Raw genomic sequence first — 12,100 nt, 5'->3', positions numbered from 1 at the left:
GAATTGTTCCCTCCCCAAGGGATTGATTGCCTTCCTTTTCAATAAAGGACCAAAGGATGTTTCACATACGAGATATTGTTCTAATATCCTGACCGGGGATATGGGTACACAAAAAAAAGTTCATCTCCTAAATTGGGAACGCGACTTAAAAAGCACATTTCCCCAGAAACAGTGAATTCTTTCCTTTAACTGGGCAAATAAGTCCACGTTGTCCGCAAACCTTCTCCAGACACATTACAAAGTGTTAACCAGATGGTATTACACACCTGTTAAATTAGCCAAATGCTTCCCCAACACAAACAAACTCTGCTGGAGAGGTTGCGGACAGGAAGGCACGTTAATCCACATACTTTGGGAATGTCAACTCATCCATAAATTCTGGAAGGCGGTCTTCCACACCATACGTAAGGTCACCCATAGCGCACTCCCCCAAAGACCAGAATTGGCATTACTGCTACTGAGATGTGACGAGATCCCTCCAACGGTGCGGAAATTGACTTGCCACATGCTTATGGTAGCCAAACTAGCCCTAACCAGGAAATGGAGGTCTAATCTCCCCTCCCCCCCCCCCCACAATAAAGGAGGTACATGATATTATGCAGACCACTGCTCATATGAAAAAATCTATGCTCTATCCAACGAAACTGTGCCTAATTTCCATCGCACATGGAACCCCTGGACACAATATTATTCTAACATAACCTCCCCCCCCCCCCCTTGCTGAGAAAGTGATCACACATAAAGAAACTCAGATATAGATGTTGTAGTGATCAAATGACTGCATTTCAGTTTTCAAGGATTTTTTTCCTTAGTTTCATCTTTCTGCTAATTATCTTTAAACTTAATTCTTAACCCACGCATCGGACTATAAATGAAAATTGTGGGAAATAGTCCGATTCACACGGACAAAGTTTTAATTGCTGGACAAAGCATGTGTACCCTGCTATTTTTCTCATGAATATACAATATGTTACATATTGTGCACATGTATTCTCATGTACTGTTTACCCATGTAATAACCCAATAAAAACTATTTGTTAAAAAAAAATCTACCAAGGGAATGGGTATATTGGAAACTCAGACAAAACTACAATTGAGATGGTACTATACCCCCTCACTGCTATTTAACAGATCAAAGGTTGGAGATGGCCTATGCTGGAGGGGTTGTAAACAGATAGGTTCTCTATCACACATCTTTTGAGAACGCCCAAAAATAAAACGTTTCTGGAGTGACGTGCTTGAACTTATGCAAGACATAATAGGATATCATATACCCAGAGATGCTAAACTGATTCTCCTACTAATAAGATTTGAAGCACTCCCAAAAAAATATAGATATCTAATAAACCACTCACTGATGACAACAAAAACAATAATTGCAGAATACTGGAAAAATTCATCCCCCCGGATCTAGGGGAGTTCAAAGGTCGTATGGCGGAACAATACAAATACGAGAAATGGCTAGCCTATCGTGACAGCCAATTCAAAAGGTCATGGGAACTCTGGAGAAACTATATGATTAAGTGTACTAATGGTTAACATATCGATGCCAAGTTAACTAGTTACTGTTTTTTTGTTTTTTTTAACTGTTTATTTTATATATACAATATATATATTGTATTAAAAACTACTACAGTATTTCTAAACATCCCACAAGATGTCATCTATATAGAAAACGATCAACACCCAAGAATGATACACAAAAATGATATGAATATCAAGGTACAATCTTGGGTCCGTAGACAGAGAACGCTATGCATGATATATATAACTGATTGTAATTCATACCATTGTATTGTTGAATCTATAAGATCTAAATGTTGATATGCTGTAATGTATTCCATCAATATATACCTAATAAAACCTGTACAAAGATATCTAACTGCGATAAACCGAGCTCTTACCTGAAACTCTCCCCCCCCCCCCCCCCCCCCATGTTGTCATGTACCCCTCAACAGATTTACTAGGCTATTTCTGCTATCCAAACATGTTTCCTTGTGGCTCCATATTAACAAATCTTAATACATCTTAGAGTTACATGACAATAGACATCTGGTATGTTTAGAAATGACTAACTGCTCAGAAATGTACTTCCCCAGCAAATATCTGGTAGATAAATACTGTAGATATATAATATTGCATTTTTAGCTTATTGTAAGAAATGTTCTCTATTGTTAATATTGAGAGTATCCAAATATAGAAGTCTGAATTATATGCATAAATGCAAATTCACAATGCATGAAATAAAAAATCTGAAATATAATTCACTTTACCAGCATTTGCGCCTGTAAGGCTTCAAAACAGAGTGATAGACACACAAATGGCAAGATGGTCATCATCCTATGCTGTGTCATTTCTGTAGTGATGAAACCAATAGCAGAGGACTTGAACATAGTGAGCCAGCAAGCAGAGAAAGGGAGACTGTAGAATGATGCGTATACATGGCTTATATAGAATCCTGCCAGCCACATTAATGTCAGAAAGATTTATGATCACAGAAGAAAGTAAACACCTGAAACTTAATGTTCCATCCTGGATCCGGGATCCTTTTCCATTTAGTATTTACTTTTTCTTACTAAGTACATGTTAGATAAACAGAAAGACATGAATTGCCAGACCAGATGCAGTTATATCGCAGTCTGCATATTAGATTCCAAGTAATATAAGGTAACAAGAAACATAAAATCCATGAACTAGAGCTAAATAATGTGGCCAGCACATTGCTCTCCGCCTACCACTGCTGATCTATGCTTTCTTGCTCAGTGTCGTTTTTCCACTGAGATCTGTAATACATGCTATGATTCTTGGTCTCTCAGATGGCCCGTGCACACTAATTCCTCCCCTGCCAATCTCCTCCCTTATCAGACTACTTAGCATCCTGTCCCCCATCGCTCCAGTGCCTGAGCAATATCTTCCCTAAGTTCTAGACATTTACTAAGCTGATCCTCATGTTAGTGTATCCTGGTTATATACTCATTTAGTGTTGTTTTTGGTAATGTTGATCTTTATAGTTGTCTTTATTCAGTGACACTATGATATGTTATTCCATCACTATGTGGTGATAATATGGTATTGCAGTGTAATTTGGTCCTTCTAGTGCTACTATTGTTAATATTAATGTTGGTAGAGGGGATTTTTTGCAATGACAATATGGTAGTAATTAAACAGGTCATGAATACGATTGCAGTAACATCATATGTGTTGTTGTTTCACTTTTTAGAAAATAAAACCGTTTTTAACAAAAGTCATTAACCTGTATTTAGTCCCACCATGCTAGGGATATCACAATGTGTTTGCTTGATTATTTGGATAATGCTTTGGAATGCTCAGTATAGCAAATAATTATTCCCAGTGAGTCTAAAACTGTAAAGCAATCTATTGAGCTGTGCTAAAGGTTCATCCTAGTTGTCATATAGCTATCATATGCCTTGGACACGTTTCCTATAGGTAAATTGTGTTTGGTAGCACTCCCTCATGCAGGTCTAATGTGGGCTGGCGACTGAGGTCACCCTTATTCATACTATGTCACAGAACTTTTTTGACTGTGTGACAAGCCTGAAACCTTGCCTTATGTAACATAGTAACATAGTAACATAGTTTGTAAGCCGAATGAAGACAGTGTTCAGAGGAAGGCAAAAAAACCCCAAGAGCAAAAGCCAATTAGCCCTTTTGGGGGAAAAATTCCTTCCCGACTCCCTAATGGCAGCCAGACTAATCCCTGGATCAACCCCTAATATTTCCTACCTGCTGTGTACCCAGGTTAACAGTTAACCTAAGATTTATATCCTGTAATAGCCTTCCGCTCCAGTAAGACATCTAGTCCCCTTTTAAACTCCTCTATGGATTTTACCATCACCACATCCTCAGGCAGAGAGTTCCACAGTCTAACTGCTCTTACAGTAAAGAACCACTTTCTATGTTGTTGATGAAACCTGCTCTCTTCTAGACGTAGCGGGTGCCCTCTTGTTACAGTCACAGTCCTGGGTGTAAACAGATCATGGTAGAGATCCTTGTATTGTCCCTCATGTATTTATACATAGTTATTTGATCACCCCTTAGCCGCCTTTTTTCTAGAGTAAATAATCCCAATTTGGATAGCCTCTCTGGGTATTCCAGTCCCGTCATTCCATGTATTAGTTTAGTTGCCCTTCTTTGAACCCCTCCAGCACTGTAACATCTTTCCTGAGCACCGGTGACAAGAACTGTGTGCAGTATTCCATATGAGGCCTGACAAGTGCCTTATATAGTGGGAGAATAATGTTCTCGTCCCTCTCCCCTATACCTCTTTTAATGCACCCCAAGACTTTATTAGTAGAGATGAGCGAGCGTACTCGTCCGAGCTTGATGCTCGTTCGAGTATTGGAGTGTTCGAGATGCTCGTTACTCGAGACAAGCACCACGCGGTGCTTGACTCCATTACATTTCCTTCCCTGAAAAATTTGCACTCTTTTCTGGCCAATAGAAGAACAGGGAAGGCATTACAACTTCCTCCTGTGACATTCCAGCCCTATCCCACCCCCCTGCAGTGAGTGGCTGGGGAGATCAGATGACACAGGAGTATTTAAATCTGCCCCGCCCACGGTTTGCCACAGATGCACGCTGAGAGAGATCAGGGACAGTGCTGTCTTGCTGTAGCTGCTATAGGGAGAGTGTTAGGTGTTATTTCAGTCTTCAAGAACCCCAACGGTCCTTCTTAGGGCCACATCTGACCGTGTGCAGCACTGTTGAGGCTGCTTTTAGCAGTGTTGCACAATTTATTTTTTTTGTATAGCGGGCGTGCAGATCATAGCGTCCTCAGTCTGTAGTCATTTTACTGAGTATAGGGGCAGTACTGGTGAGGCAGGGACAGTGGTACAGGGAGAGGTATACTGGCTATATAGGCAGTGGGCTTTTTCAAAAAAATTGGGGAAAAATACTATATTTGGGCTGCCTGTGACCGTCTTCAGTTTACTGCGTGTCTGCTGGGGGCAGTAGTCGCTAATTAATACCCAGCTAAGCGTTACAGCAGGCTTGCGCATAATTGTTTCCTGGCTCTGCTGTGCCCGTTACATGATCACCGTCATCCCGCCACAGGGAAACAGTATACATAATATACGCTGCATACGGTGTCTGTCTGGTTTTTCACCTCACCATTTAAAAAAATAGAAGCAAAATACTTAAGGCCTACCACTGGCCTTTGGCCACTTGACTGGTTGTGCGCTTTGAATTCCAGTAGCTCAGTCATACGCACCTAGGTCTCACTACAGGCTTGCGCATAATTGTTTCCTGGCTCTGCTGTGCGTTCCGTAGGCGAAGTCAGCCTCCAACCACAGGCCAATAAGCGATACATTTAATTACAGCGTTCTGTTTCTGCTCTACTCGTAATACACCATGCTGAGAGGTAGGGGTAGGTCTAGAGGATGTGGATGGGGGCGAGGACGCGGAGGCCCAAGTCAGGGTGTGGGCACAGGCTGAGCTCCGGATCCAGGTGTATCGCAGCTGACTGCTGTGGGATTAGGAGAGAGGCAAGTTTCTGGGGTCCCCAGATTCATCTCACAATTAATGGGTCCACGCGGTAGACCTTTATTAGAAACTGAGCAGTGTGAGCAGGTCCTGTCGTGGATGGCAGAAAGTGCATCCAGCAATCTATCGACCACCCAGTTTTCTACGCCGTCCACAGCTGCAACTCTGAATCCTCTGGCTGCTGCTCCTCCTTCCTCCCAGCCTCCTCACTCCATGAAAATGACACATTCTGAGGAGCAGGCAGACCCCCAGGAACGGTTCTCGGGCCCCTGCCCAGATTGGGCAGCAATGGTTCCTCTCCCACCGGAGGAGTTTGTCGTGACCGATGCCCAACCTTTGGAAAGTTTCCAGGGTCCGGGGGATGAGGCTGGGGACTTCCGGCAACTGTCTCAAGAGCTTTCAGTGGGCGAAGAGGATGAGGACGATGAGACACAGTTGTCTAGCAATGAGGTAGTAGTAAGGGCAGTAAGTCCAAAGGAGGAGCGCACAGAGGATTCGGAGGAAGAGCAGCTGGACGATGAGGTGACTGACCCCACCTGGTTTGCTAAGCCTACTGAGGACAGGTCTTCAGAGGGGTAGGCAAGTGTAGCAGCAGGGCAGGTTGGAAGAGGCAGTGCGGTGGCCATGGGTAGAGGCAGGACCAGACCGAATAATCCACCAACTGTTTCCCAAAGCACCCCCTCGCTACATGCCACCCTGCAGAGGCCGAGGTGCTCAAAGGTGTGGCAGTTTTTCACTGAGAGTGCAGACGACCGACGAACTGTGGTGTGCAAGGTTTGTCGTGCCAAGATCAGCCGGGAAGCCACCACCACCAGCCTCACCACCACCAGCATGTGCAGGCATATGATGGCCAAGCACCCCACAAGGTGTGACGAAGGCCGTTCACCGCCTCCGGTTTGCACCACTGCCTCACCCCCTGTGCCCCAACCTGCCACTGAGATCCAACCCCCCTCTCAGGACACAGGCACGACCGTCTCCTGGCCTGCACCCACACGCTCACCTCCGCTGTCCTCCCCATCCAGCAATGTCTCTCAGCGCAGCGTCCAGCCGTCGCTAGCGCAACTTTTTGAGCGCAAGCGCAAGTACGCCGCCACGCACCCGTACGCTTAAGCGTTAAACGTGAACATAGCCAAATCGATCAGCCTGGAGATGCTGCCGTATAGGCTTGTGGAAACGGAGGCTTTCAAAAGCATGATGGCAGCGGCGGCCCCGCGCTACTCGGTTCCCAGTCGCCACTACTTTTCCCGATGTGACGTCCCAGCCCTGCACAATCATGTCTCCCGCAACATTGTACGCGCCCTCACCAACGCAGTTACTGCCAAGGTCCACTTAACAACGGACACGTGGACAAGCACAGGTGGGCAGGGCCACTATATCTCCCTGACGGCACATTGGGTGAATTTAGTGGAGGCTGGGACCGAGTCAGAGCCTGGGACCGCTCACGTCCTACCCACCCCCAGAATTGCAGGCCCCAGCTCGGTGGTGATATCTGCGGCGGTGTATACTTCCTCCACTAAACTACCCTCCTCCTCCTCCTCCTACGCAACCTCTGTCTCGCAATCAAGATGTGTCAGCAGCAGCACGTCGCCAGCAATCGGTGTCGTGCGGCGTGGCAGTACAGCAGTGGGCAAGCGTCAGCAGGCCGTGCTTAAACATCTCAGCTTAGGAGAGAAGAGGCCCACGGACCACGAACTGCTGCAGGGTCTGACAGAGCAGACCGACCACTGGCTTTCGCCACTGAGCCTCCAACCGGGCATGGTCGTGTGTGACAACGGTCGTAACCTGGTGGCGGCTCTGCAGCTCGGCAGCCTCACGCACGTGCCATGCCTGGCCCACATCTTTAATTTTGTGGTTCAGCGGTTTCTGAAAAGCTACCCACGCTTGTCAGACCTGCTCGGAAAGGTGCGCCAGGTCAGCGCACATTTCCGCAAGTCCAACACGGATGCTGCCACCCTGAGGACCCTGCAACATCGGTTTAATCTGCTAGTGCACCGACTGCTGTGCGACGTGCCCACACGGTGGAACTCTACGCTCCACATGTTGGCCAGGCTCTATGAGCAGCGTAGAGCTATAGTGGAATACCAACTCCAACATGGGCGGCGTAGTGGGAGTCAGTCTCCTCAATTCTTTACAGAAGAGTGGGCCTGGTTGGCAGACATCTGCCAGGTCCTCGGAAACTTTGAGGAGTCTACCCAGATGGTGAGCAGCGATGCTGCAATCATTAGCGTCACCATTTCTCTGCTATGCCTCTTGAGAAGTTCCCTGCAAAGCATAAAGGCAGACGCTTTGCGCTTGGAAACGGAGGCGGGGGAAGACAGTATGTCGCTGGATAGTCAGAGAACCCTCATGTCTATATCTCAGCGCATTTTGGAGGAGGAGGAGGAGGGGGAGGATCATGAGGAGGAAGGGGAAGAGACAGCTTGGCCCACTGCTGAGGGTACCCATGCTGCTTGCCTGTCATCCTTTCAGCGTGTATGGCCTGAGGAGGAGGAGGATCCTGAAAGTGATCTTCCTAGTGAGGACAGCCATGTGTTGCGTACAGGTACCCTGGCACATGTGGCAGACTTCATGCATTCTGGCCACTACGGATTACTGGGTGTACACACTACTCGACCCACGGTATAAGGAGAACCTTTCCACTCTCATACCCGAAGAGGAAAGGGGTTCGAGAGTGATGCTATACCACAGGACCCTGGTGGACAAACTGATGGTAAAATTCCCATCCGACAGCGCTAGTGGCAGAAGGCGCAGTTCCGAGGGCCAGGTAGCAGGGGAGGCGCGGAGATCAGGCAGCATGTACAGCGCAGGCAGGGGAACACTCTCCAAGGGAGCACTGTAAAAGGATGGTGAGGTAGTACGTAGCCGATCGCACGACCGTCCTCTGTGACGCCTCTCCTCCCTACAACTACTCAGTGTCAAAGCTGGACACGTGGCCTGAACTCGCGCTGTATGCCCTGGAGGTGCTTGCTTGCCCTGAGGCCAGCCTCTTGTCAGAGAGGGTGTTTAGTGCAGCTGGGGGAATCATCACAGATAAGCTTACCCGCCTATCAACTGACAGTGCCGACAGGCTTACATTCATAAAGATGAACAAAGCCTGGATTTCCCCAGACTTCTCTTCTCCACCAGCTGACAGCAGCGGTACCTAAACAATAAATAGGCTGCACCCGCGGATGGAAGCATAGTTCTCTATCACCATAAAAAACGGGGACCTTTTAGCTTCATCAATCTGTGTATTATATTCATCCTCCTCCTCCTGCAACCTCACGTAATCACGCCGAACGGGCAATTTTTCTTAGGCCCACAAGGCTCAGTCATATGACTTTTGTAAACAATGTTTATACGTTTCAATTCTCATTAAAGCGTTGAAACTTGCACCTGAACCAATTTTTATTTTAACTGGGCTGCCTCCAGGCCTAGTTACAAATTAAGCCTTAGTAACCAAAGCGATTAATGGGTTTCACCTGCCCTCTTGGTTGGGCATGGGCAATTTTTCTGAGGTACATTAGTACTGTTGGTACACCAATTTTTTGGGGCCCTCGCCTACAGTGTAATCCTAGTAATTTTTAAGGGCTTCGCCTGCACTCATGGTACAGCAAGGTGTGTGGGGTTGGCCTTCACTTTTGCTACATAAATGTAACTGGGTCCTTGTCTATACTGCAACTACTGAAATGTGCAAGAGACTGTTATCTCCCTAAACTGCTGCAACGGGAATGTTACTGTGGCCTGTCTTGACTGCTACTACTACTGAAATGGAACTAAGACTGTGCTCCCCCTGTACTGTTGCTTCGGAATTGTTACTGGTGCCTGTCTTCACTGCTACTACTACTGAAATGGAACTAAGACTGCGCTCCCCCTATACTGCTGCTTCGAAATTGTTACCAGGGCCTGTCTTGAGTGCTACTATTACTGAAATGGAACTAAGACTGTGCTCCCCCTGTACTGCTGCTAGTGATATGTTACTGGGGCCTGTCTGGACTGCTACTACTACTGAAATGGAACTAATACTGTGCTCCCCCTATAATGCTGCTAGTGATATGTTACTGGGGCCTGTCCCTAATGCTACCTCTGAAATGTTACTAATTCTGGGCTCTGCCTATACCGCTGCTAATGCTATGTCACTGGGGTGTGGAAACGGAGGCTTCCCAAAGACATGATGGCGGTGAGGCCATTTCCCACCAACGCAGTTACTGTTAAGGTGCATATAACCACAGACACATAGTGCCTCAAAAACATCCCCCTCCTCCTCCAACAATGAAAACATTCTTGGCAAATACTTTTGCATTGGTCCGTCTGGTGGCAGAACCAAGAATTTCACCTTTAACGACACAACAAGAGAGCCCCCCACCATCCCCCCGCCACGGCCCACTTAATCCTGGCCACATTCCGAAAACCAACTAAATAAAACCGCGCTACTAGGTCCGCAGTCGCCACCACATTCCCACCAATGCGGTTACTGTTAAGGTACATATTACCAGTCTGACTGGGGCATGCACTGTGGGCCGAAGCCCACCTGTATTGTATCTGACGTTAGCTCTGCTGAGCAGGGCACTGCAATGGGATACATTTATTTACCGCCGATGGGTTCCAGGGAGCCACCCATGCTGTGGGTCCACAGGGACTTCACATTACAGATTTGTACCTGCCAGTGTCTATATATTAAAAACCCCGGTCAGAATGGGGCATGCAGTGTGGGCCGAAGCCCACCTGCATTTAATCTGACGTTACCTCAGCTGTGCTGGGCACTGCAATGGGATTTCTTTATGTACCGCCGGTGGGTTCCAGGGAGCCACCCATGCTTTGGGTCCACACGGACTTCACATTAGGGATTTGTACCTGCCTGTGTCTATGAATTAAAAACCCCGGTCAGACTGGGGCATGCAGTGTGGGCCGAAGCCGACATGCATTTAATCTGACGTTACCTCAGCTGTGCTGGGCAATGCAATGGGATTTATTTATGTAATGCCGGTGGCTGCCTGGGACCCACCCATGCTCTCAGTTCACACGGAGTTGTACCTGCCTGTGTCTACTTATAAAGAACCCCAGTCTGACTGGGGCATGCAGTGTGGGCCGAAGCCCATGTGTATTTAATCTGACGTTAGCTCTGCTGTCCAGGGCACTGCAATAGGATTTGTTTATGTACCGCTGGTGGGTTCCAAGGAGCCACCCATGCTTTGGGTCCACACGGACTTCACATTAGGGATTTGTACCTGCCTGTGCCTATGTATTAAAAACCCCGGTCAGACTGGGGCATGCAGTGTGGGCTGAAGCCCACCTGCATTTAATCTGACGTTACCTCAGCTGTGCTGGGCAATGCAATGGGATTTATTTATTTAATGCCGGTGGCTTCCTGGGACCCACCCATGCTGTCGGTCCACAAGAAGTTGTACCTGCCTGTGTCTACCTATAAAGAACCCCAGTCTGACTGGGGCCTGCAGTGTGGGGGCAGTGTTAATCTGACGTTAGCGCTACTATCCGGGGCACTGCATTGGGACAAACTACAGCACTAATGAGACGTGCACAGCTACGCTAGCATTGGAGTCCGCTGTAGGCATGCGATTGCTGAGGGTTTGTGTAGAGGCCTATGTCCTGGGTGCAGTGAAAGTCCGCTTCCTGCCTAGGATTGCTGAAGCTGTGGGCCGAGGCCTATGTCGTGGGCGCGGTGCAAAACTGCCATGTTTGGCCGCTCAGATCAATTTTTTGTTCATGTCTTGGGCTTACTAGGACACATATGCTGTTGGTGCAAACTTAGTTTCCATCGCGGTGTTTGACCTGTCTGGCACAAAGACAGTGACTGACTTGGGTAGAGGGCAGAGCACTGACGGCTTTCCCCTTGCAGTGTGGATTGAGCTAAGCGAAACCTTGACAGAATGAATACTGTGTGGCAAATGGATTCCCCATTGCTATGCCCACGTTTGCAGCTCCTGACGGAGGTGGCACAGGATTGGAGTTTTCATTGCTTCTGTTCAGCATTGTGGGCTATCGCCCCGCCCCTTTTATAGAGGGTTGCTGCCTGGCCCTGCCAACCCTCTGCAGTGTGTGCCTCCGGTTCCTCCTCATGGCAGACGCACTTATAAATAGACATGAGGGTGATGTGGCTATGAGGCCAGCGTGTGGCATGAGGGCAGCTGAAGGCTGTGCAGGGACACTTTGGTGTGCGCTGTGGACACTGGGTCGTGCAGGGGGGTTGGGCAGCATGTAACCCAGGAGAAGTGGCAGCGGAGTGTCATGCAGATAGTGATTGTGCTGGTTGGAGGTAGTGTGGTGCTTAGCTAAGGTATGCCTTGCTAATGAGGGTTTTTCAGAAGTAAAAATTGTTGGGAGGGGGGGGCACTCTTGCCGCTATTGTGGCTTAATAGTGGGACCTGGGAACTTGAGATGTAGCCCAACATGTAGCCCCTCGCCTGCCCTATCCGTTTCTGTGTCGTTCCCATCACTTTCTTGAATTTCCCAGATTTTCACAAATGAAAACCTTAGCGAGCATCGGCGATATACAAAAATGCTTTAGTCGCCCATTGACTTCAATGAGGTTCGTTACTCAAAACGAACCCTCGAGCATCGCGAAAAGTTCAACGAGCAACGAGCACCCGAGCATTTTGGT

General features: G+C 47.7%; 1 protein-coding gene across 4 annotated transcripts in view; it reads right to left on the bottom strand.

Annotated features, from left to right (window-relative positions):
- LOC136614744 (keratin-associated protein 4-6-like) overlaps window positions 1-12,100 on the bottom strand; it is a 426,222-nt gene that overhangs the window by 130,473 nt on the left and 283,649 nt on the right. Inside the window, exon 1 of one of the 4 annotated variants that reach the window (XM_066594130.1) lies at window positions 2,274-2,404. The exons of 2 other annotated variants lie outside the window; for them this stretch is intronic. In XM_066594130.1, coding sequence (XP_066450227.1) covers window positions 2,274-2,393 — 120 coding nt within the window. In that variant the 5' untranslated portion in view covers window positions 2,394-2,404. Of the gene's footprint in view, window positions 1-2,273; window positions 2,405-12,100 lie in introns of those variants that run through there. One more of the 4 variants, XM_066594131.1, reaches the window with a different exon arrangement.

Source organism: Eleutherodactylus coqui, chromosome 1 (genome assembly GCF_035609145.1).
Source record: "Eleutherodactylus coqui strain aEleCoq1 chromosome 1, aEleCoq1.hap1, whole genome shotgun sequence".
NCBI classification, from domain to species: Eukaryota; Metazoa; Chordata; class Amphibia; order Anura; family Eleutherodactylidae; genus Eleutherodactylus; species Eleutherodactylus coqui.
The sequence above is the reverse complement of the archived record's forward strand: the minus strand, read 5'-3'. Positions and strand labels throughout refer to the sequence as shown.